The 26,212-nt window shown below is 43.7% G+C and overlaps 3 protein-coding genes across 6 annotated transcripts; 1 reads left to right on the top strand and 2 right to left on the bottom strand.

Annotated features, from left to right (window-relative positions):
- On the bottom strand, positions 1 to 11,245 carry zgc:123258 (uncharacterized protein LOC641502 homolog). 3 transcript variants are annotated; one of them, XM_053499939.1, is made up of 18 exons: positions 11,036 to 11,244; positions 9,682 to 9,792; positions 9,412 to 9,594; positions 9,103 to 9,189; positions 8,881 to 9,014; positions 8,645 to 8,793; positions 7,785 to 7,881; positions 7,573 to 7,674; positions 7,092 to 7,173; positions 6,940 to 7,014; positions 4,798 to 4,854; positions 4,644 to 4,694; positions 4,048 to 4,147; positions 3,828 to 3,908; positions 3,563 to 3,723; positions 2,964 to 2,997; positions 1,518 to 1,615; positions 1 to 1,147 (listed from the first exon to the last, which is right to left on the bottom strand). In XM_053499939.1, exons 1-17 carry the CDS (start codon positions 11,084 to 11,086, stop codon positions 1,575 to 1,577), a joined length of 1,596 nt encoding a protein of 531 aa, XP_053355914.1. In that variant the 5' UTR covers positions 11,087 to 11,244; the 3' UTR covers positions 1 to 1,147; positions 1,518 to 1,574. The 3 variants fall into 3 exon arrangements, with proteins under 3 accessions (XP_053355914.1, XP_053355916.1, XP_053355915.1); XM_053499941.1 differs by lacking the exon at positions 4,644 to 4,694 and having other exon boundaries at positions 11,036 to 11,245; XM_053499940.1 differs by lacking the exon at positions 2,964 to 2,997.
- A 2,039-nt stretch (positions 11,246 to 13,284) lies between these two features.
- LOC128528107 (uncharacterized) lies at positions 13,285 to 14,894 on the top strand (the record flags this gene model as incomplete). The annotated part of the gene is made up of 2 exons (XM_053500859.1): positions 13,285 to 13,401; positions 14,808 to 14,894. Coding segments are annotated over 2 exons (204 nt in total), but the record flags the coding sequence as incomplete, so codon positions are not given.
- A 5,193-nt stretch (positions 14,895 to 20,087) lies between these two features.
- On the bottom strand, positions 20,088 to 23,908 carry LOC128527536 (CDC42 small effector protein 2-like). 2 transcript variants are annotated; one of them, XM_053499971.1, is made up of 6 exons: positions 23,770 to 23,908; positions 22,732 to 22,895; positions 22,635 to 22,697; positions 22,446 to 22,547; positions 22,262 to 22,337; positions 20,088 to 20,804 (listed from the first exon to the last, which is right to left on the bottom strand). In XM_053499971.1, exons 3-5 carry the CDS (start codon positions 22,686 to 22,688, stop codon positions 22,266 to 22,268), a joined length of 228 nt encoding a protein of 75 aa, XP_053355946.1. In that variant the 5' UTR covers positions 22,689 to 22,697; positions 22,732 to 22,895; positions 23,770 to 23,908; the 3' UTR covers positions 20,088 to 20,804; positions 22,262 to 22,265. The 2 variants fall into 2 exon arrangements, with proteins under 2 accessions (XP_053355946.1, XP_053355947.1); XM_053499972.1 differs by having other exon boundaries at positions 22,728 to 22,895.
- Between the last annotated feature and the right edge of the window lie 2,304 nt (positions 23,909 to 26,212).

Below are 26,212 nucleotides of genomic sequence, written 5' to 3' on the forward strand. Positions count from 1 at the left end.
ACTGGTGAGAGAAGGAGATTTTATAGCTGCTGTAGGGTAAATAACAACAGGAACCGTAAAGACCAACATTACAAAGCAACTTTAACAATTAAAATTATTTATCTTTTTTTAATAAGCGATAAACAATAATTTACAGTTTGCTGTGAAATAAGAGGAATAAAACATTTAGGGACGTGTTGTTACTATGGTAACAGTAACTCAACTTCACCCATCACACACCACCCCAGTGCTCATTATTTAATGAACGCAAGTGTGTTCCACTGGAACCCTCAGCTAACCGTGCTGGTACTGGTGGTGATGCAAAAAAGTAAGTGCACCCTTGAAGACACGCTGTTACAGAAAACTAATCAGCGTAAGGTCAGTACTGGTGACTCCGCCCATCAACCCCCTCCTGGTTAAAAACTCACACAGTGTAAATGTCAGAGCAAGCTCAGTCGTCTCAGTCAGCGGGTGTTATGTCCTACCACGTGCTCAAAAGTTTACACGCCCTTCAGTTAACTGACCCGAGTTTGTGCTTTCATTATCGCAGTGTTTAATCACTCGCACCGCGGGAGGCGTTTAAAGAGGCTCCGCCCTGAATCAGGGAATGACACAGCTCAGAAAGACAGGCATTTTGTTACCTGTGTGTGTGTGTGTGTGTGTGTAATTAGAGTGTGAATGAAACCCTCACAGCGTTGCATCGCCACACGTTTGTTCTGATTTAATTTAAGGCATAAAAAAAAAGAAGAGATTAATGAAGGCCTGGTTATAAACACAAACACTGCAATCATTATAAAACACACACACTTTCAGGCCCCAGGTTACACCCTGTGTACACACCTGATCAGGATTATATACTTCATATTTCACAGTGTTAAGCGCTAGTCTGTGGGACACACACACACACACACGACAGAGGATGATGTTGACATTCCAGATGTTTCTGCCTGGTCTCCATGGTAACCTTGTCTTCTCGCCGTCTGTAGAACTCTGCACCCTCTGATCAGGTGTGTGCTGTGGGCGGAGCCTGAGGCGTGATTAAGGCCTTCTTTTAAATACATAATAATGTTGTTTATTAAAGAGAGAGAGAGAGAGAGAGAGAGAGAGAGAGAGAGAGAGGACTGTATTGGTCCTGATACAGCCAAATCAGATGGCTTAAAGTGCTCAACACACACACTCACACACACACTCTCTCACACACTCTCTCACACACACACTCTCACACACACACTCTCACACACACACTCTCTCACACACACTCTCACACACACACTCTCTCACACACACTCTCTCACACACACACTCTCTCACACACACTCTCTCACACACACTCTCTCACACACACACTCTCACACACACTCTCTCTCACACACTCTCTCTCACACACTCTCTCTCACACACTCTCTCTCACACACTCTCTCTCACACACTCTCTCTCACACACACTCTCTCACACACACTCTCTCACACACACTCTCTCACACACACTCTCTCACACACTCTCTCACACACTCTCTCACACACTCTCTCACACACTCTCACACACACTCACACACACACTCTCTCACACACACACACGCACGTTAATCCAGTTAATCAGCACTTCCTCACTCCGCCGGGATATTCAGCGTCTCCATCTGAGAGAGAGAGAGAGAGAGAGGGGGCAAAGAGAAAGTATAAGAGGGGAAGACAGAGAAAGTCAAAAGAATAGAGAGAGAGAGAGAGAGAGAGAGAGAGAAAGTAAAAGAGCAAGAAAATAGAATGTAATAGAAAGAGAGAGAGAGAGAGAGAGTGAAAGAAATGACGAAGAGAAAGTAAGAGATGGAGAAAGAAAGTAAAAAGAAGAATCAGAAAGATCAAAGAAAGAAAGAGAAACGAATGAAGAGAGAGAGACAGACAGACAAAGAGACAGAGAGAGAGACAGGCAGAGACAGAGAGAGAGACAGTGTTAGAGTTGGACTCGGTATGTGCTGAGCTCAGAGCTGTAAAGCTGAGTGTTCTCATTAGAACCCGTCCACATCGCGGTTTCGTCCTGAATGTCAGAACGTTAGACGTGAGTTTATTCTAATGAGACACGCCCACTCTGAGCGCACACACACCTCGGCTGTGTTTCATTCCTGCTCCTCACACACCCTGAGACAGGAACAAAACACACACACACACACACATATATATCTGAGTGGTAGCGTTAGCGTTGCAAGCCACACATGAGGGAGATGAAAATAAGTGTGTGTGTGTGTGTGTGAGAGAGAGAGTGTGTGCATTAGTTGTGAAACACAGAGTGTAGCCACAGCGCCCCCTAGAGCCCAGTTATCTACTGCAGGAAGGGACAAGGGACATACAGCTCTAATCTCTCACACACACACACACACACACACACCTGTAGAGACACTATCCGTAGAAAGAGAAGATATTTAAACATCAAGTGAGTGACTCCCCCCCCCGCCCCCCACTGTTACACTGCACTCTCTAATGGTTCCTCTTCATACGTGTGTGTGTGTGTGTGTGTGTGTACATTTCTAGCCCCTCTCACACACCTGCCTGGTCCTGTTTCCCATGATGCCGTGTAATAACTAATAACTAACTCCTGTGTCAGTGTGTGAACACTTTAGAGCGCCGCCTGCAGGATCAGACAGAAACTGCAACATTTAAACGCCTCAAATTTTAACGTCTAGACATTTAAAATTCATTAGAAAGGAAATTTTTTAATTGATTTTTAAACTGAATCAAACACCAACCTCGCCGCCAACATCTCAACTAATGAATAAGGTGCCAATACTTTTAAATATAAGGGACGCTGTGGGCGGATCGTCACTCAGAGCAGCGCAGCTGAAGGGGCGGAGTTAGGAAGCTGATGTGATGTGTGAGCAGAAGAGCAGCTCATAATGTGAGAGAGAAGCTGAACAGCGCACACACACACACACACACACACACACACACAGCACATGGAAGAGCAGCGAGTGGGGCTAAAAGGTAAACGCCCACCTGGTATTAAAGGTTCCCTGGATGAGTCCAACACCTGATGGAGACCAAGTAATGAGACAGAGTTTCACAGAGCTGGTCTAACACACACACACACACACACACACACACACACACACACACACACACACACACACACACTCCCACACAGCAGGTCAGATGATCAGATCAGAGATGTTCCACATATATAAACACACACACACACACCTGTCTCTAATCACCTGAGCCACAGCTCTCTCTCACACACACACACACACACACACACAGCTACATCTACAGTTGGTCATCGTCTGCTCTTCCTCAGCGTTTGGACATTTTGGTTTCCGTCAGATTTTGGTGTCCTTTTCATTTACTGTTTATTTTGTATTTACTAAATAAATAATCTACATTATTGAAATAAACAAATAAAAACCAATTAAGACAGAATGTGGGCAGGGCCAGGGCTTGGCACCTGTCAATCATCCACGGATACCAGAATGTCCCGCAGGTATTTATTTCTCTTAGCGAACAGGAAGCAGTGCGTTGTTAAGTGTCAAATCTAAAGGACACAGTTCAGAGAAGGACGCGGTGGCGTAGGGCGGGTCGGGGGTGGGGGGTCTCACCTGGTACGTGGTTCCGGCCCAGAATTGTCGGAACTCCTTACGCCTCCAGGCGAGAACGCCGCTGGTGATCAGGGTGAAGGGGACCAGGTACAGCAGGGCGGGCTGACCCATCTTAGACAACAACATGACCACGAAGGTCAACACCAGACCCAGGGTGTACGCTGTACACACACACACACACACACACACCATGTTATCATTACACAGTTAGTGAACTGTAACAGGAGGACAGACTTGTGTGTGTGCTGTGTTACAGCTTCATTACCGACAGCGCAGGAGACGTAGTAGATTCTGTTTGAACTGCCGATCCAAACATCAAAGCGGTGACAGTACGCCACCAACAGGCCTGAGGAAGAACAACCACAAGTTACTGCTGAGGGTACAGGAACTATGGACGAGGGTACAGGAACTATGGACGAGGGTACAGGAACTATGGAAGGTGTGAGTGGGACTATGGCTGTCACATGACACATGAGGTGACTGACCTGGAATAATGATGTCACCGTATCCCAGGATGGAGAACTGCATCTCACACAGATTCTCAGCCCACGCCGCGAACCGGGGAATACGCATCACCACAGGCAGCTAAGTGTACACACACACACACACACACACAACACACACACACACACACGGGTATGAACATCAGTAAGACGCCTCCACATGCATGGTGTACACTGACACAGGCTCCGCCCCCAAAACACCTCCACACATCAGCAGTCTAAGTTATAGTGAAGTCAGACAGTACACTGTTATTCTGGCTGTGTGTGTGTGTGTGTGTGTGTGTGTGTGTGTGTGTGTGAGGTCCGTCTGCTCATTCCACTAACGAGGTGCTAATTAGCCTGTTATCTCTCTGACTACAGGAAGGTAAGTGTGTGGCGTTTGGGACGCGGCCGCAGTGTGAGAGAGTGAGCGTTAGTAAACACTTCATTACACACACACACACACACACACACACACACACACACACACACAGTGTTACAGCACCCACAGGACCTACTGTATATCTGTGTGTGTGTGTGTGTGTGTGTGTGTGCTTTATGGTGTCACCCCTCCCCCTACAGGACAGAGTAAACCTTACTTTTTCATTTGTGGGCGTGGGATCCGCTGGAATGAACACGCCTCCACCGCCCTAAAACATATATACACACACACCCAGTTAATGACTGTTACTGTGGGCGCGCACACACACACACACACACACACACACAAACACACACAAACACAAAATGTACCTTATCTCCTCCACCACCTGGGCCGAGGGCGACTTGAACCATGATGCTCTCGCCATTCTATAAGTGATCACACACACACACACACACACACACTTTCACAGTCAGTATTATTAAAACCCAACATGCTGAAATACAGGACTGATAGTGAAAAAAATTCCCGAGCCTTAACTTTTTTCCTTGCCCCCGAGGTGAGTAAGGGGGGGGGGGGGGGAGGGGGGGGTACCATGTGTGCGACGCACTTTTAACACATAACTTGTTGCCCCTGGGCCCAAATATATAAACAGCCTATGTCTAACCCTGATCATCATTATTGTCAAACAGCTCTTTTTTTAGATATTTTCATATTTGCATTATGTCCCCAGTATTATTCAAGAAAACACAGCATTTTCTTCTCAATATGTTCAGTGTCTAGACTGATATTATTAGCCCGTCTTAGTACAATCACTGGAAGTAAATGCTACAGATGCTACAGCCAGACCAAAACAGGTCAGTAAGTGGCAATAATAGTACTCCAAAGTACACAGGAATTGATTAACTAATTGATAATCCTCCGCTAGTTTCTTACATAAAGTGACGGGTGGGTGGGCGATATTAAATAAGAGGTCAAGCTCAGCAAGGAAGAAGCACAAGCGAATTTTTAAATCAGTCCCACGATCGGTCATTGAGGGTGGAATATTATGGCGTTATATTCCTGCTAGTGTTGCGCGGGTCGGGTATTTTTCCAACCCGCGGGTCCCGCTTTTATGAAATTATTTGGCCCGCCCCGCACCACTGTATCTATTTTTACAACCCGCCCCGCCCTGCAACCATTAAATAGACATACTAGGTATTGTAATTCAAATAAAAACAGCCTTTATTCCATCCATGAAAGTGCTTGGAAACATCGCCCTGTAAACTGCCAACAACATACGATTATGAATATGAACGATAAATCAGGTCATATTAATAACAAGATAATAAAACACATTTGAAACATTTACAAAGCAGCGTTTGTAATCTAGGCTAAACTATTTTTTATTTTAGATTTGTACAGGGCAGGCCTACATTTTACAGCCTACGCTTAACAACCACTGACATTTTTTTTCATTTATCACACGAAAATGTTTATTTAGCGTTTTTACGTTCGCTGTGCAAAAAAAGAATGCTAGAACATTAGATTTAGCAGCCTGACCTTTCTTTTTCTTTTAATGATGTAAATCCCAACCTTAATTTCTTCCGCGCCTCGTCTTCCATCTTCACTTTTATTTCTTTGTTTTTGTTGTGACTGGCAGCGGTAGCTGCTTGGCGCTTTTGTGACATGTCGTGACGTAACCTTATCAAAGAACTTAATAAAATATTCCCAAATATTTAATATAAGGAATTGCACGCAACATACATGGATTTTTTTATTTAATTATGTTTTTAATGACCCGCCCCAACCCACCCCGCAAATAAAGTGACAATTTCTTTACCCGCCCAACCCGACCCGCGGGTTACCAGACGACCCGCGCATTACTAATTCCTGCCACAATTCTGAGTGATTCTGCGCGTGCAGTGTCTTCCCCGCTCGCTCAACATGTTCTGTGCGCGCTCGACTCTGCCTGCATGCGCGTGCAACATTTATTTTCTGTGCGCGCTCGACTCTGCCTTTACACTCGCTCAACTTTGTCCAGTGTTACAAAACAGCGACAAAACCAGCCAATCACAGACTTCCACACACTACTGCTGATTGGCTGTTCCTTCTCCATCACCTGCGCATCTCAGATCTAGAGAAATGACAGATCAATATCCGCGAACCTGATTTTTTTTTCGGAAATCCGGCATGGTGCCAGGATGGGGTAGGGGTAGCTCAGTGGTTAAGGCATTAGACTACGGTTTGGAAGATCTCAGGTTCAAACCCCACAACCACCAAGTTGCGACTGTTGGGCCCTTAAGCAAGGCCCTTAACCCTCAACTGCTCAGGTGTATAATGAGATATAAAAAAAAATAAATAAATAAATAAATTCTGCCAAATGCCCAAATGTAAATGTAATGCAAATGTAAATGTAACCCTGTGACATAAATATTAAAAACCTTGTAATTATTAATTACCCATAGTCCCACATCCCACAGTCGTTCCGATATTTTTGAACATCTGTTATATTCAGAACAGAAGAGACTCACGGGTGTGAAGAACGGCGTGATGAAGACGAAGAAGACGTCGTAAATGAGCAGCAGGCTAAGCAGGATCACACAGATCTAAAACACACACACACTCAGACTTGTACAGTGTGAACATGAAGCTTATAGTAAATAAATCAAGTGTTAAAAAGCACCTTGTAATTAGACAGTGTGATGGTCTTCATGAAGTTTAGACAAAAGGCGATCCCGAGCACATCCTGTAGGATCCAGATCCACCTACACACACACACACACACACACACACACAGTTATATATTTATACTTATAAGTTAGTCATTCTGCTTATCTGAAAATAAACACACAGTAAATATTAAAACATTATCACTTACAGGTCTATATATATATATACACACACACAGTATATGCATCACATGATACACTGTAGTTAATAAAATATGTTATATATCTCATTATAATTTACAATAAAATAATCAAATAAAACAAAACATGGAAACATTATCATTATTATTATTAATATAGTTGTTATAACAGAACTGAATAATCATTACTTCCTTGTTTTTATTTTTTACAAAAACACAGCAGAGCTCCAGACCACATCCTCTTGTTATTGAGTGTGTGTGTGCGCGTGCATGAGAGAACATGTTTAGGCAGTACCTGTCCTCATTTCGGTACACACCCCAGATCACAGCCAGAGTGATGCACACGGCAGCCAGCAGCATGTTCCTCACAGAGAAGCTCTTCTCCTGACAAGACACGCTGACACACACACACACACACACACACACACACAATGTAAAAATATGTTTATGTCAGAAATTGTCAGTACTAGAACTGCAGCCTGTGTGTGTGTGTGTCTGTGTCTGTACCTGAGTTTGCTGCACCCCACAGCGTTCAGTAGAGCCTCCAGGCAGCTGTAGAGTCCCGTCGCGGACGCCAAGCAGAAGATCACGATGATGACATACACTGTAATCACATCAGAATCAGACAATCAGAGACACACCTGGCCAATTGGAGGACACTGCACCTGGAGATCGGAGGGTCACGACTGACCCCCAACCCCCGATCATGACAGGCCAATCAAAATCATTCACTCACTAATAACTAATCAGAGTCACAGCCAATCACAGCTCCCTAGCACAACCCCAGCACAACTCCCCAGCACAACCCCGACTGGCCAATCAGAATCTCAGACTGAGACTGTAGATGGGATTCGCTTCACTACCACCAGCGTTCATCTGATAAACCTCAGACGCAGCAGTAACAGAGAAAGCAGAAGCAGTGCCTGTGTTTTTTTGCGGAACTTGAAAGCGGGTTGTTTTTCTGCAAAAGCCACTGTATGTATTTAAATATACTTTTACAGAAGTCAGTAACTCTAGGCTTTTGATCAGGTGGAATTTTATGTCGACTCGATTTTCAAAAACAAACTGCACAGTCCAGTTATGTCCACTGCGTTTGGGAGACACCCTTATCCTTATCCAGAGAGACCTTTTTTTTCCATTACACATATGAGCAGTGGAGGGTTAAGGGCCCTGATCAGAGGCGACGTGGTGTTGCTGGGGTTTGAACCTTGGACTTCTCAGTAGTCCAGCACTTTGACCACTGAGCTACTCCTGACCTTTAACTCAATCACATGGAGTCAATCACATGTTGGCCAAAGAGAAACAGCCAATCACAATCACACATGGGCAGTGATCTGACCAATCAGAGCGCAGGGGCAGCAACTCACCCAGGTACTTGAAGTAGAAGTACATGAGGACGAGCATCACACACATCAGCACGACGAATAGCACCACCTTCAGCGGGGAGTAGAGGGTTAGATCCCCACTGTCCGACTTCTCCTCTCCTGGAGAGAGCACCGTCACACTCTGCTTCGCCCTACACACACACACACACACACACACACTTTTACACCAGTTTCTTTATACCCAGTGACCTCTGACCTGTGAGTGAACCCTTACTGACTTCTCAGCGGCGCCGCTCCAGAAGCCGCCCATGGCCACGGTGAAGACGGCGATCGCGAGCATGATGAGGATGCTAGGGTCAAAGTCAGGGGTGGGCGGAGCATAGAGCTGCACCTCCATCTGCTCAGAAAACACCTGAAACAAAAAGGGGGGGGCGGAGCTTTAGAGCTTAACAACAACCGTGCTACGCAATCAAGTGCGAGAGATTAAAATAGATCGGTACCTTCTGCATGTCCAGGAAGTCGCGGTACCTCATGAGCGCCAGAGGAATGGTCACTTTACCATCGCTGTCGTTGGCTACTGGCGTGCCCTAGCGGGGGGAAAAATTAGGGTTAAATCAGGGGAGTCTTTATGGTGCTCGGAGAAGAAAACCCATCACTCTGAGAACTTCTTCAGAACTTGTTACGACCATAAGAACCATATGGACTTTTTAAGAACAAGCTTTTAAGCTTTGGTACGAGAACTCATGAAGGTGGTGCATTATGTATTTACGTGGAATGATGTCATAGTGTGGTCTGTGATGTGTACGTACCATTGGCTGTGTGCTGGCGATGAGGAGCGCCGCGGCTCCAAGCTGCTGAGCCACCTGAGCTTTCTGGCTGAAGGAACACTCCCCCCTCATCACACACACGGCCGCATCCTTCACCGACTTTGGGCTTACATCGCCCGCACTGCACAGGGTGGTCCGGGTCAGGTTCACCAGCCTGTACCGTACCTGTGGACACACACACAATGAAGGTCTGCACAAGCTATTTTGTGTGTGTGTGTGTGTGTGTGTGTGTGTGTGTGCATAGTGACTTACAGCATCATCCAGAGAGCTGGAGATGTTGGACAAGGATGCATTGTAAACCATACAGTACTCCCTCTGCAAGGCCCAATCTGAGACGTGCAGGACGGCCTCATGACACTCGCTCTGCAGGAACACAAACCAACAGCACACATCCACTCAGGGTCACGTCTCACAGATACAGGGACGCAGCGAGTAAAAAGAGGACTTAGAGGCCAATAATACATCATTAGAAAAAACGCGGTTTAGAGAGGGACGATACTGCAGGGGCGGAGTGACACCTGACTCTTATCTTATCTCAGACGTGTTATCTTCTGGAGAGCTGTAACATCTCCCTGGAGACCCATAGACCCAAATTCTCTATGTTTTGCTCCCTGAGACACTCAGTTATCAGACACTTTAGCCTCATAACGAGGAGCTCCATCATGCTGGAAGAGGCATCGTTTATCACCAAACTGTTCTTGGATGGTTGGGAGAAGGAGCTCTTGGAGGATGTTTTTGTACTGTTTCCCTGAGAAGCGACCTCACACAGAGTGATGTTCTGCACCAAGTACAGGACTGCTGGGGACGAGGGGTAAAGTCATCCCCTTTCACATTGTTTGGTGAACCTTCATGAAAAGCTTTTGCAGAGAAAGAGATAAGAGACTCCCCAGACTCGTGGACAAACTGCTGGACGAACAACAACCCACAAATTCTGACAAACTCTAAGCACTGATGATGTAAGGATGGGCCGCGCCATCAGTCAGGGTGTGGAACAGAAGATGATTGACAGCGTGTCAGGGTGAAGTGTCGAGGGCTTTAATAAGAAGATCAACACTGCAGATACTGAGACACTTAATGTAATTATAATAAAAGACTTTAACACTAATGAAATGTGTGTAATTATACTTCAGTAGACCAGAGGAACATCTGACACAAACATCTACACACACTGAAGCAGCAGAACTCTGTCAGGAACTTAGATCTGGGGCATTCTCATAACTATTGGCCCCCAGCTCTAAGGTGTGTGTATGTATATATTTTAGTGCTTGAGGTGTGTGTGTGTGTGTGTGTGTGTATGTAGAAGTCAGAGAGTGTGTGTGAGTAATTCAGCCTGTCAGACCTGTATGACGCGCGCGCGCGTGTGTGTGTGTGTGTGATGTGTTGGAATTCCCCAAACGCTTTCACTTCCACAGTTTTTGGTTCAGTGTGTTTACTGACAGATATATAAATATATAAAATAAAAAGCTTCACACGTGTGTGTGTGTGTGTGTGTGTGTGTGTGTGGTTTATAAGTGTTAATAAAGTGAATAAACTCTCTCCTCCTGTTGTGTCTCAGGGGATATAAATCACTAGCTTTAGCATTAGCATTAGCTGCTAGCTGACTCACCCGACCGGAGAGCAGTGTGAGGCTCAGGATCATCCACAGTGCTGTTCTCATGTCCGCACCATCGGGATCAAACACACCGACTGGGTACAGTAATAATAATTATAAAATTAATAATAATAATAATAATAATAATAATACTATCTCGCACGCGCACTGTGTACAGCTGGTTGTAACTCTGAGCTGATCTGATCAGCGACTACACTGCCTTTTTGTTGTTTGTTTCCACACCCATATTCCGACAAGCCCCGCCCTTTCCGCGCAACGATTGGCTACCGGCCCGATGCCTGAGGACACGAGGCTGATCTCCCAGCCAATCCTCGCGCAGAAAGGGCGGGGCTGGTCGGAATACGGGTGTTACGCGACAAGAATTTAATGACTTCCGCTTCCGGCTTTCCCGCTCCATCACAGCGCGGAGTGTAAACACAAGATCGGAGTGTGTAATGGCCGAGCAGTGTGTGTGTGTGTTGGAGACACACATCCAGGAATCATTTTTATGTCTTTATAACTCGAGTTAAAGTAAAATTAAACATTTAATTAACACTTAAACTCGCTGTCAGCTGCGTCAGGATCAGAAGATCTGAAACCATTAAATCAAAAAGGTTTAAAAAGAAATGAGGACAAAGACTACAAACATAAATTTAAAAAAGGCTGTAATGGGGAAAATTTATTATACAAAGGCTTCAAAAGTTGGTGTTTGGACTCTAAGTCAAAAACTTAATGGTTTAGACTCATTTAATAACAAAAGAGTGAGAGCAGGTTTATTGACTCACGACCAGTGTGTAATGCTAACAACCAATCACCAGTGTTCCCAACAACCAATCACCAGTGTTCCCAACAATCAATCACCAGTGTTCCCAACAAACAATCACCAGTCACCAGTGTTCCCAACAAACAATCACCAGTCACCAGTGTTTCCAACAACCAATCACCAGTGTTCCCAACAATCAGTCACCAGTGTTCCCAACAATCAATCACCAGTGTTCCCAACAATCAATCACCAGTCACCAGTGTTCCCAACAAAAAATCACCAGTCACCAGTGTTCCCAACAACCAGTCACCAGTGTTCCCAACAACCAGTCACCAGTGTTCCCAACAACCAGTCACCAGTCACCAGTGTTCCCAACAATCAATCACCAGTGTTCCCAACAACCAGTCACCAGTGTTCCCAACAACCAGTCACCAGTGTTCCCAACAATCAATCATCAGTGTTCCCAACAATCAGTTACCAGTGTTCCCAACAATCAATCACCAGTCACCAGTGTTCTCAACAATCAGTCACCAGTGTTCCCAACAATCAATCACCAGTCACCAGTGTTTCCAACAATCAGTCACCAGTGTTCCCAACAATCAGTCACCAGTGTTCCCAACAATCAGTCACCAGTGTTCCCAACAATCAGTCACCAGTGTTCCCAACAATCAATCACCAGTCACCAGTGTTCCCAACAATCAATCATCAGTGTTCCCAACAATCAGTTACCAGTGTTCCCAACAATCAATCACCAGTCACCAGTGTTCCCAACAATCAATCACCAGTGTTCCCAACAATCAGTTACCAGTGTTCCCAACAATCAGTCATCAGTGTTCCCAAAAATCAATCACCAGTCACCAGTGTTTCCAACAATCAATCACCAGTCACCAGTGTCCCCAACAATCAATCACCAGTCACCAGTTTTCCCAACAATCAGTTTCCAGTGTTCCTAACAATCAATCACCAGTCACCAGTTTTCCCAACAATCAATCACCAATTACCAGTGTTCCCAACAACCAGTCACCAGTCACCAGTGTTCCCAACAATCAATCACCAGTCACCAGTGTTCCCAACAATCAATCATCAGTGTTCCCAACAATCAGTTACCAGTGTTCCCAACAATCAATCACCAGTCACCAGTGTTCTCAACAATCAGTCACCAGTGTTCCCAACAATCAATCACCAGTGTTCCCAACAATCAGTCACCAGTGTTCCCAACAATCAATCACCAATCACCAGTGTTCCCAACAATCAATCACCAATCACCAGTGTTCCCAACAATCAGTCACCAGTGTTCCCAACAATCAATCACCAGTCACCAGTGTTCCCAACAATCAATTAGCAGTGTTCCCAACAATCAGTTACCAGTGTTCCCAACAATCAGTCACCAGTGTTCCCAACAATCAATCACCAGTCACCAGTGTTCCCAACAATCAATCACCAGTCACCAGTGTTCCCAACAATCAATCATCAGTGTTCCCAACAATCAGTTACCAGTGTTCCCAACAATCAATCACCAGTCACCAGTGTTCCCAACAACCAATCACCAATTACCAGTGTTCCCAACAACCAGTCACCAATTACCAGTGTTCCCAACAACCAGTCACCAATCACCAGTGTTCCCAACAATCAATCTTCAGTGTTCCCAACAATCAGTCACCAGTGTTCCCAACAATCAATCACCAGTCACCAGTGTTCCCAACAATCAATCACCAGTCACCAGTGTTCCCAACAATCAATCACCAGTGTTCCCAACAACCAATCACCAGTCACCAGTGTTCCCAACAACCAATCACCAGTGTTCCCAACAACCAGTCACCAGTGTTCCCAACAACCAATCACCAGTGTTCCCAACAATCAATCACCAGTCACCAGTGTTCCCAACAATCAATCACCAGTGTTCCCAACAATCAATCACCAATTACCAGTGTTCCCAACAACCAGTCACCAATCACCAGTGTTCCCAACAATCAGTCACCAGTGTTCCCAACAATCAGTCACCAGTGTTCCCAACAATCAATCACCAGTCACCAGTGTTCCCAACAATACCAATCACCAGTGTTCCCAACAATCAATCACCAGTCACCAGTGTTCCCAACAATCAATCACCAGTGTTCCCAACAATCAATCACCAGTCACCAGTGTTCCCAACAATCAATCACCAGTGTTCCCAACAATCAATCACCAGTCACCAGTGTTCCCAACAATCAATCACCAGTCACCAGTTTTCCCAACAATTAGTCACCAGTGTTCCCAACAATCAATCACCAATCACCAGTGTTCCCAACAATCAATCATCAGTGTTCCCAACAATCAGTTACCAGTGTTCCCAACAATCAATCACCAGTCACCAGTGTTCCCAACAATCAGTCACCAGTGTTCCCAACAATCAATCACCAATTACCAGTGTTCCCAACAACCAGTCACCAATCACCAGTGTTCCCAACAATCAATCACCAGTCACCAGTGTTCCCAACAACCAATCACCAGTGTTCCCAACAATCAATCACCAGTGTTCCCAACAATCAGTCACCAGTGTTCCCAAAAATCAGTCACCAGTCACCAGTGTTCCCAACAATCAATCACCAATCACCAGTGTTCCCAACAATCAATCACCAGTGTTCCCAACAACCAGTCACCAATCACCAGTGTTCCCAACAATCAATCACCAATCACCAGTCTTCCCAACACCCAGTCACCAATCAACAGTGTTCCCAACAACCAGTCACCAATCACCAGTGTTCCCAACAACCAGTCACCAATCACCTGTGTTCCCAACAATCAATCACCATTAAGCAGTGTTCCAACAATCAATCACCAATCACCAGTGTTCCCAACAATCAATCATTAATCACCAGTGTTCCCAACAATCAGTCACCAGTCACCAGTTTTCCCAACAATCAATCACCAATTACCAGTGTTCCCAACAATCAGTCACCAGTCACCAGTTTTCCCAACAATCAATCACCAATTACCAGTGTCCCCAACAATCAATCACTAATAACCAGTGTTTTTAACAACCAGTCACCAATCACCAGTGTTCCCAACAATCAATCACCAATCACCAGTGTTCCCAACAATCAATCACCAATTACCAGTGTTCCCAACAATCAATCACCAATAACCAGTGTTCCCAACAACCAGTCACCAATCACCAGTGTTCCCAACAATCAATCACCAATCACCAGTGTTCCCAACAACCAGTCAACAATCACCAGTGTTCCCAACAATCAATCACCAATAAGCAGTGTTCCAACAATCATTCACCAATCACCAGTGTTCCCAACCATTAATCACCAATCACCAGTGTTCCCAACAACCAATCACCAATCACCAGCATTCCCAACAACCAGTCACCAATCACCAGTGTTCCCAACAACCAGTCAACAATCACCAGTGTTCCCAACAATCAATCACCAATAAGCAGTGTTCCAACAATCAATCACCAATCACCAGTGTTTCCAACAATCAATCATTAATCACCAGTGTTTCCAACAACCAGTCAACAATCACCAGTGCTCCCAACAACCAGTCACCAATCACCAGTGTTCCCAACAATCAATCACCAATCACCAGTGTTCCCAACAATCAATCACCAATCACCAATCACCAGTGTCCCCAACAATCAATCACTAATAACCAGTGTTCCCAACAACCAGTCACCAATTACCAGTGTTCCCAACAACCAGTCACCAATCACCAGTGTTCCCAACAATCAATCACCAATCACCAGTCTTCCCAACACCCAGTCACCAGTGTTCCCAATAAATCAATCACCAGTGTTCCCAACAATCAGTCACCAGTGTTCCCAACAATCAGTCACCAGTGTTCCCAACAATCAATCACCAGTCACCAGTGTTCCCAACAATCAATCACCAATCACCAGTGTTCCCAACAATCAATCACCAATCACCAGTGTTCCCAACAATCAATCACCAGTCACCAGTGTTCCCAACAATTACCAGTGTTCCCAACAATCAGTTACCAGTGTTCCCAACAATCAGTCACCAGTGTTCCCAAAAATCAATCACCAGTCACCAGTGTTTCCAACAATCAATCACCAGTCACCAGTGTTCCCAACAATCAATCACCAGTGTTTCCAACAACCAGTCACCAATCACCAGTGTTCCCAACAACCAGTTACCAATCACCAGTGTTCCAAAAAATCAATCACCAATCACCAGTGTCCCCAACAATCAATTACTAATAACCAGTGTTTTTAACAACCAGTCACCAATCACCAGTGTTCCCAACAACCAGTTACCAATCACCAGTGTTTTTAACAACCAGTCACCAATTACCAGTGTACCCAACAACCAGTCACCAATCACCTGTGTTCCCAACAATCAATCACCATTCACCAGTGTTCCCAACAATCAATCATTAGTCACCAGTGTTCCCAACAATCAATCACCAGTCACCAGTGTTCCCAACAATCAATCACCAGTCACCAGTGTTCCCAACAATCAATCACTGATCACTAGTGTTCCCAACAATCAATCACCAATCACCAGTCTTCCCAACACCCAGTCACCAATCACCAGTGTTCCCAACAACCAGTCACTGATCACTAGTGTCTTGACTCAGTGTGTTAAGGTTTTGAGTTAAGTTAGAAAGATCTGCGGTTTGAGCCCCAGCTCCGCCAGGTTGCCGCTGTTGGACCCTGCGCTCTGACCCCTGCCTACTAACAAGAAGCTGGGATATGTGAAGAATAAAGAATTTCACTGTGCAGTAACATATGTGTGACGAACAAAGGCTGAACTTAATAATCTCTGATCACCAGTGTTCCCAACAGACAATCACAGATTACCAGTGTTTGTTCCCACTTGCACTTTGTCCTTCATTTGAGACTCTTGGTGATATTACAGTAATAAAAGCGTGTTGTTCTGTATGTTGTTCCCAGTCGTTTCCTCCTTCCTTCCTACGCTCCTCCTCACACTGCGTTATTAAATCTCTGAAGGAAATGTTATAATTCTGTAAATGTGTAAACAGTTTAGACGTGAAAGATCTCACCACCATCAGCACCATGAGCAAGCTTTCATCTGAAACTGTTCCTTCTTTGTGAAACAATCATGTTCTCAGCTCAGTGATAAAGGAAATTGGGCTGTGATCAGGTACATTCTGGAGACTTTGTGTATGTGTGTGTGTGTGTGTGTGTGTGTGTGTGTGTGAGACTTTATCATGAAAAGACTTCTGAGTAATAAAAACCTGAACACTTGTGATAGAACCATAGATAAAGGTTTTCTTCACACAGATCACAGAGAGAGTGCACACACACACACACACACGCACATCCCTGATCATCAGGTGACAAACACTTATTAACCTGAAGCGTGTGTGTGTGTGTGTGTGTGTGTGTGTGGAGAACTTCAGTACACACCCATTATTACTGCTTACACACAGCTGTAACTCCGAGGATTTCATTAAAACCGGTTTATTTTTAGTGGTTTGAGGAACTCAGCAGGAAACCTGTTTGAAGTTTATTTGTTTCGTTTCAAAGGAAATGTTTTGCATAAACAAATATAGATGATCTAATGTTTTAAATAAACGAATTTTGCAAAATAGGAACTTTAATATTTTGGCTCGAGATTAAACAATGATATCATTTAGATGACACTATCATTTTTATGTTATATTTTATATTATTATTATATTTTATATTATTTTTATATTTTATAAATCATTATTATATTTATACCAATAAATAGTTTTAAAAAATAAAATAAAAAATATAAATATATATATATATATATATATATATATATATATAAACTTTAACAATTTATTGGTCTAACCTATAATGAATTCATCATCTGTACCGCTGATCCTGTGTAGGGTCACGGAGGGCTCAGGGCACAAGGCAGGGTACACAAATGATTACACACACACACACACACACCAGGCAATATAGATAGACCAGTCAGACTGCAGTACAGTGCATGTTTATGGACTGAAAGAAACCGGAGGGCCCAGAGGGAAGCCAACAGGCACAGGGTGAACATGCACATGCCACACACACTGAACACACACACACACACACACACATATAAGCGAAGAAAACAAGATTCAAGAAGACATAAATTTGTTTGTTTGTTTGTGAGGCAGTTCACCCTGGACGTGGCATCACAGACACACACACACACACACACACACACACACACCTACTGGAAGCGTAGATAAGCTAGCTCCTATCATCCTTACACATGTTGTTTTCATGAGGCTGGAGGAAACCAGGGAACACAAAGGAAAAGCCAGAGGAAATGGAAGCGTCTGAAACACACGAACCCCGACACAGGCGTGCGCTCCCATTAAAATATACAACTCTGGGGAAAAAAATAAGAGAGAACCACTGCAAAATAATCAGTTTATTATGTTTTTTTTTCCTTACAGGTGCATGTGTTGGTGAGATGAACAGTTTTGTTTTCATTTTTTTGTGAACTGTTAAAAGTATTTCCCCAAAATTCAAAATATACCTAGTGTTATTTAGAGAGTATATTTAAAGGAAATGACATCATCACAACACATCAGAATAACTCCAGATCATGCAGCGCTTTAATAACTCAAATAACACAAAATGCAAATCTAAACAAATTGTGTTAATGCTTCGGGTAAATAACGTTAATCCATCAGTATTTGGTGGAATAACCTGATTTACAGTTACAGCTTCCATGTGTTTTGTCCCTCCAGCAGTTTATAACATCATTGTTGGGTAACTTTATACAAAAACAGCTCAGCTTTACTTGATGGTTTGTGACCCTCCGTCTTCCTCTTGATGATGTTCCAGAAGTTTCCTCCAGTAAATTACAGAGCTGTGTATTACATAACTATTTATACACTGTTAATAAGGTAAGACTGTGGAACAAGGTACAGCACATGGTACATGATTCATATTTCTCCCAAGCAAACTCCTCGTGCTCCCAGAGACGTTCAGCTATATGTCCTGTTCCATCCAAGAACAAAGAAACCCTCCATAGATGTGATCCTCTGGTGATTCAGTACATTCAGGTGGTCAGCTGACTTCATTTTATTGCCCCATAACGTTACTGAGTCTAGACCTGAGTAACTGATCAACCCCAGATCATAACACTGTCTCCAGAGGCTTGTACAGTGGACACTATGCATGATGGGAGCATCGCTTCATGTCCTTCCCTTCTCACCCTGACACGCCCATCACTCTGGGATAGGCTCAGTCTGGACTCATCAGGTCACATGACCTTTCTCCATCACTCCAAAGTCCAGTCTTTATGATCCCTAACAAACTGAAGACTTTTTTTTTTATGAGTCTCACTAACAAGTGGTTTTATCATGGACACAGCTGTTTAGTCCCAACCCTGTGTCCATAAAAAAACACTTGTGTTTGTGTGTAAATGCTCTTAATGTCCCTATTAAACATAGCTCTTATATTTTAAAGCGTTTAAGTGATCTCTCATCACGCTCACTCATTATTGTATTCCTGAGGAAAGTTGAGAGTTCAGCACGCTCCTCACAGATTTTAATTGTCTTTTTATTAGACAGTTCATAACCCAATTTTATTTTCTGCTTGATCCAGGTGAATAACTCCACCATTCTAAAATGTGATTTTTTTGACAATACAGAAGGACTAGATAATTTCCAAATCCTGTGTAAAAAAACAAGATGATTTTTTATGAAAGCTTTATGTGACAGGCAAGTGCAGATTTAATTTATTTTATTTGCGTAGCACTTTTAACAATAAACATTGTCACAAAACAGATTTACAGAAATAAAATTTTTTAACAAAATTCGCAGACATGTATAAGCTTTAAAAACGCATCCTAATGAGCAAACTTGAGGTGATGATGGCAAGATAAAACTTTTTGAGATGACATGATTGAAAAGGTTTTCCCTCCTTTGCCCAAGTGCTCAGATACTGAGGATACAATCAGGAGTTGAACTGGCAACCCGACTCCATAAGTAACCCGGCTCCTGGAACTTAGCCAGCGTTCGGTTCAACTCCGTCACTTCGTATGCCGGAAATGCTTCGTATGCCGAGGTACCGCTGTATACTGGATGGTCAGGGTAAAAAAAAATGCACAAGATTGGTTTTTTTTTTTGTTGGTGCTGATGTGACCCAGCTGTTCTGGAAAGGTTTCTGAACAAATGAAAAATTTGGTCAAGTCCATGGAAGAAAAAAAGGTGGGGGAAAAAAGCCGCTTCCAATAACAGCCAGGCTCATGAAGCGTAAATCTGATAGACTAACGAGGGCGTGGCCTGGGGTACAAACATCACAAAAAATATGTACTTATATCTTAACTAACCATTAGTTTAAACAGAGAAGAGACAGGGTGTTGCTTGGCATCATTTATTTGGGCATCAAAACATCTGTACAAAAAAGTCCTCCCGCAGTTCGGCGCGGTGAGGGCGGGGCTGTGGGAAGACGTTACAGTGAGGTCGCACAGGTCAAGTTTATCTGAACACAGCACGTTTAAAAAGGTTTAAAAAAATAAGGATATTCCACATCCCACAAAAATTACATACATATATACTCATAAGTTGTTTTTTTTTATGAAAGATATAAAATCGTGAAAAAGGTCATTATTTAGGTCTACATTTGTGTTTAATCTATTGCTCGCACTCGCTCATTATTCAAACTGTGTGTGTGAAAGTGTGTGTGTGTGTGTGCGCGCGCGCGTGTGACGCGTAGTGGCCCAGCCACCATGTTTAAACCCGAGAGACAAATCACTAAATAAATAAAGCGTCCACGGGGGAGGGGAGGATGATGAGGATGAGGAGTAGGGGGCGGAGCTTGGTTTGACGGGAGCCGGATGTTGATTGGTCGGCGTGGCGAGCGTGGGCGTTTACACTCAGGAAGCTTAAAGCGTCTAACAGTGCGATAATGCAGATATACACGCGTCTCATAGACCAGTGCTCTGACTCGCTGATCCAGTGTGTGTGTGTGTGTAAGTTTCTATATATATATATATATTTATATGAGTTTAAATCCAGCGTTGTTCCTCGTCCTCACTGTTTCAGTTCAGCAGGTCACACACACTGGCGTCCACGCTGCAGAAACACACACACACAGCAGGTTTAACAAAGCCAGATTTCAGGGTAAACTCAGATTGGATTTTTTATATCAGAGATAAGTTCATTTGTTTACCCCCCCCCCCCCCCCCCCCCCCCGCCCCCCCCCGCCCGCCCCCCCCCCCAAGTTGTAATCCCCTCTCACACAGGGACTGTGAAAGTGTAATGATCAGTGGAAAACCCTGCAAAAGTCCACACACACACAGGTCAGATGAGATTAGATACGTGTTGCTAAACAGATGTGGTCTCAGTGAGTGTTTCACCTTCACACTCCCACACAGTGTGTTTAAAACATCAACACTGAGCAGAAGACGAGGAACGAAAACTAAAGTACAGACGTGTGGATCAGACTGAGAGTTAAGGAGCTGCAGCACGAAACCACTGACTGACAGATTAGGAGTGTGTGTGTGTGTGTAATAAACGTGCACAAGGTTTTTACTTTATTATTTATTTTTTGAATCCCAAACCCGTCTGCTGTGATGATTCTCTCCGTCTGGCCCCGCCCACCCACTAGGGTGTGTATAATAAACTCTGCTGGTTCTTATTTCCAAAAACGTTTAAACGTCAGAGACCGTAAGCAGGGTGCAGGGGGAAAAAGGGGGATGGACATGGGGATGGACATGGGGATGGAAAGAGAAATAGAGAAGGGGATAAAGAGATGGAAAGAACGGAAAGAACAGTGTAAAGGAAGAAGGTGGATCGGATAAATGCATGAACACTTTAGAAGGATGAAATGATAAGGTGAGAGAGGGGAGAAAAAGAAGACTATTAATGACACTTTATACTAAAGGAAAGTTTGAAAAAAAAGAGGGATAAAGTGTTCAAAGGGATGGGTGGATAGAGAGAGGAATAGAGAAAAGGGCAGGGGGATGAGATGTGAGATGAGGGATAGATGAATGAGTGGAGAGATGGATGATGGAGGGAGGAATAGAGGCGGTGAAAGAGAAAGAGTAGAGAAATGGATGGATGGATAGAGGGACGGGTAGAGGAATGAGTGTGAAAGGATGAGAGAGAGAGAGAGAGAGAGAGAGAGAGACAGTAGGTGAGACGTAGAGATAAACAGAATGATGGAGGAGAATCTCAGTGAAACACAAGGATAAAGACTTTACAGGGAAAAACCCATGGGGGGGGGGGGGGGTGTCTGATGGCTTTCTGACAGCTGTGTGACAGACACTGATCACTCCATCGACTCACACTCACTATCCTCAGGTACTCTGGTCCCTCTTACACACACACACACTCACCACAACACACTTCATCTCATATACAATTCTCTCATTAGACACTGGACACTCCTGATGCTCTCACACTCACACACACACACACACTCTGTCTCTCTCTCTCTCTCTCTATGTCAAAGCTTTGTAAAGCCTTTTTCGTCACTTCAGGGTGTTTGAATGTTAACAGAAGTTCTCTGTGTGTGTGTGTGTACTCACTGGATCACTGTACGCTCCCCGGTGTGCCATTCCCATACCCGCCTTTAGATTTCATCTGTGCCTGCACCGTGTTCACCTTTAACACACACACACACAATATTATTCTTTCATGTGATCATCTATTTACACAAACAGTTTCACTGGACTTAACATTAAAGTGTGTGTGTGTGTGTGTGTGTCTTACCGTTGAGAGGCCCATCCCCATGTCTCCTGATCCCACGTGTGTCATGTGTACAAAGTTGGTCGGCTCTCCAATCATCGAGCGATCGATCCGCCGCCTTCTCTTCTACACACACACACAGAAATACTGTTGAGATCTGTCCTTTTTCCATGAGAGAGATAATTTGTGTGTGTGTGTGTGTGTTTGACTCACAGGTTGAGGCTGTTCGGCGATGCAGCAGCTAAAGCACACCCAGAACTCCGTCATCTCTCTCCCCACACACACACACACACACACACACACACACACACACACACACACACACACACACACACACACTTCCTCCCACACACACACGCACGCACTCTCTCTCCTTCAGTGTCTTTATGTCTCTCGCTCTGTCTCTCTGCACTTCCTGTTCAGTCTTCGGCTCTGCCACAAGTGTGTGCCGGAAGTCAATGACGGGCGTTCCTCCTGTACACACACACACACACACACACACACACACACACACAAAAACATCCAAGTGCACAATGTAAGTCATTAATTCTGGTAACATGTGTGCGTTAGTGTTAAAGCATGAATAATCGTGGAATCCCATGATGCACTGCGACACGTCTCTCCTGCCCCCCCATAGAGGGGTTACACTATACCCAGAATGCACCTGGCGCCCTGTGTGTGTTTTTAAAGAGAGATTAGTGGAAAATAAGGGAAGCATCACACGCACGAGCGCCAGTCTGTATTTACATGCGCGTTCACGCTGTGCGTGCGTGCGCGCGCACCCTGCTCAAAAACCGGAAGCTGGCTTCTCAATATCAAGGGGAAAAAAAAAGTTATAAAATCTCAACTTTATCTTTCTCACACACACGCTGATAAAGTGTCAAGTTAACACTCGTGTATAATACTGTATGAATGAAATATATATTCATTAATAAGTTAGAGGAAGTTTAATGAATAAATCACACTTCACGGCGTTAGCATTAGCATGTCTGACGTCACTGCGAGAGCGAATAAATAACGCCAACGCCTATCCGAGATCAAATCATGACACATATTCAACCGTAAACAAGTAGAATACACAATCATAACAAACAAAACACATATAGAGTGAGTTAGCATGCTAGGCGGCTAGTCAGTGAGCGGTTAGCTAGCAGAGTTAGCATGCGGACGGATGAACCGATCAGCCTGATTAGATTTACTCCAGTCAAACTACACGGCTGAATTCTGAGTGAAAATACCACAGAAAAATCCAGCAACACAGCCCGGGATGAATTAATCTCACATATAAAATGTTAAACGCGTAAAGTTTGATGTTTTAAATGTTTAAAAGCAAGTTTAAAGCCTTTACCTCAGACACTTCCTCGAAGTCGCTGTCAGAAAAAAAACCCAGCCTTCAGTCGGTCTCGCTGTTCTCATCCCGTCTTCAGATCTCTATACCATAACACAAGGAAGCGAAAGCGACTCCATGGGGTACAAATCAGCCATTTGTCATCGCGCATGCGCATGACATTTACGTAAGCTTATCCGTGTCCTTACCCTGCCCCGCGCATGCGCAGTGCTGCTCAACGGCCCTGTAAAGGGGAAGGGTGAAGAGACCTCCTATATTTAAAAAAAGTTTATTTTTGTATATGTAAATATATTTTATATATGTAAATGTATATGTAAATGTATCCAAATAAAAAAACTTTAACTTATATATTACATGCTGAATTATAGAAATAATGACAGGACAAAAATTCACCACAAGATGGAGCCACATCTCGCACCCTGCTCTGTACTTTACCACCAACCCAGTGTCATGTGCTGTGGAAAGTCCTGGGAATTTTTATTAATTCTTTTGGTATATATCCACTCAGTTACTCATCGTATACACCACATTATCCTGTATGCAGACAGGGTCACCTATCTCAGGAGACGTAGGATATAAGGCCCAAGGGGAAGAGCTAGCTTGGTGTTTAAGGATGTGGATTAGTCAGCAGAAGGGCCTGGGTTCAAACCCCATCACCACCAAGTTGGGCCCTCAGATGTATAAAGGAAAACCAATTGTGAGTTGCTCTGTGTCAGATGTCTTTCAAAATGGTGTAAACAAACAAAAACAAGGTGGGGTACAACACAGTATGTTAACTGTTGTGAATGGATTTGAATATTAAAAGAGAATAAAGAAGCATTCTCCTTCACCGCCAAATAGATTATTTACACAACGATTATAGAAATCTGGCCTGGTTTATGTACATTAATACACTTTCTCTAATATGTTATGGTTTTTATAGTAATAGCTCATTTGTAGGTACGTTTACAGCACACACTCTACATTCAGAAGTAGTAGAAGTACAAGTTTAAATGTTCTCAAATAGAAGTAGAACTTATATCATTTTGTACTATGTCATTTTTTTATTCAAGTAGAAGTACGATACACACGCTCCAAAATGTAGATTAAGAACAAAAGTACAAGTTTTGCACAAAAAAAACTGATTTTCTGGATATTTATCTGACCGACAAATTATTATAAAGTTTATAAAGATTAATTGAGCGGAATCCATCTTATGTGCGTCTTCTATAAATAAAATTCACAACCAACCAATCCTTGTAGCTCCAAAACACAGGAGCTCATGATGAGCTCTGAAAGGGCGGAGCTGAAGAAGACAAGGTGAAGGAGATAGTTTTCATTTTAGCACAAAGATTTTATGTAATATTCCCAGACTCGACTATAAATTATTGCTTAAAAAGAAGCATTAGTCAGGAGACTGGATTAGACGCTATAATTATCCTCTTCTCTCGTTTTTTAAGGTTTACGTTTTCGAGTTGGTGCTTGTAGAAACCACAACTTGGTCTATTCATGATAGTTGACCTTAAGGCACTTGGTCGAAATCTAAAAAGGCTGCATTGACACGCACGGTGCTGACAGAACAACAACAAGAAGAAGGAGAAGTTCATGTTGAAACAGTATGGATTAGTTTTTTGAACGCACGCAACTTCATTTTAAACACTATAACGGGTAGTTAGTGAGGGTTTAAAACCAAAATACTAAACCTTCTGACTGTTGTTCTACCAATGGTGTCAAATGGACCAGAGTGATGTGTACACTGTAATGGAAGATGATCTCACACACACACACACATGCACGCACGACTGCTGAGAAATTGAGTGTGCTCTACAGACACCCACGGAGCAGCTAGCCGCAAACCAGACACACCCTGTCATTTAGAGAGAGACAGACAGCGAGAGAGAGAGAGAGAGAGAGAGAGGGAGAGAGAGAGAGGGAGAGAGAGAGAAGGAGACAGGGCGAGAGTAAGCATACCTCACATCCTGTTTACGTCTGGCACACACAGCTAAAAATGGTTTTAACACCATTCCTAATCTGAATCCAGAACAATCTGGTTGCTGGTCATGGCCTGGCACAAGGCATCACAGTAAATGATATAAAATTCATGTAGAAATTCCCCTTTTGATCTCAAATGTGCACTCAATATTATTCACATGATGCATGAATTGCAGCGGGCAACATGAACAAATCCAAGGGTGCTAATATTTTAATCCTAGCAGGATAAAAAAAATAAAAGCATGTAGGATGCAAAGCCAGGAGGATGACTCAGACACTTCCTCTGGCTGCAGGGCACGCAGGACACTGCGCTCATTCAAAACCCCGCCGCATCACACCCTGAGTAGTGCAGCATGTAGAGAACACGCGTGTAGAGCGCAGTAACACTGGTGTTTACATGGAATTACATGTGAAATAAATCAATAAATAATCAGCTACAAAAAATATCAGTGTGGATTAAGAGCTAAAAGCA

The sequence above is a fragment of the Clarias gariepinus genome, chromosome 7 (genome assembly GCF_024256425.1).
Source record: "Clarias gariepinus isolate MV-2021 ecotype Netherlands chromosome 7, CGAR_prim_01v2, whole genome shotgun sequence".
NCBI lineage: Eukaryota > Metazoa > Chordata > Actinopteri > Siluriformes > Clariidae > Clarias > Clarias gariepinus.

Coding starts and splice junctions, on each gene's coding strand:
- zgc:123258 (XM_053499939.1), bottom strand. CDS start 11,086: ATGAGAACAGCACTGTGGATGATCCTGAGCCTCACACTGCTCTCCGGT. Junction 8,794..8,880: donor TGGAGCGGCGCCGCTGAGAA/GTCAGTAAGGGT, acceptor GTGTGTGTGTAG/GGCGAAGCAGAGTGTGACGG. Junction 7,174..7,572: donor GTGTACCGAAATGAGGACAG/GTACTGCCTAAA, acceptor GTGTGTGTGTAG/GTGGATCTGGATCCTACAGG.
- LOC128527536 (XM_053499971.1), bottom strand. CDS start 22,688: ATGACGGAGTTCTGGGTGTGCTTTAGCTGCTGCATCGCCGAACAGCCT. Junction 22,548..22,634: donor TCGCCGAACAGCCTCAACCT/GTGAGTCAAACA, acceptor GTGTGTGTGTAG/AAGAGAAGGCGGCGGATCGA. Junction 22,338..22,445: donor TGGGGATGGGCCTCTCAACG/GTAAGACACACA, acceptor TGTGTGTTAAAG/GTGAACACGGTGCAGGCACA.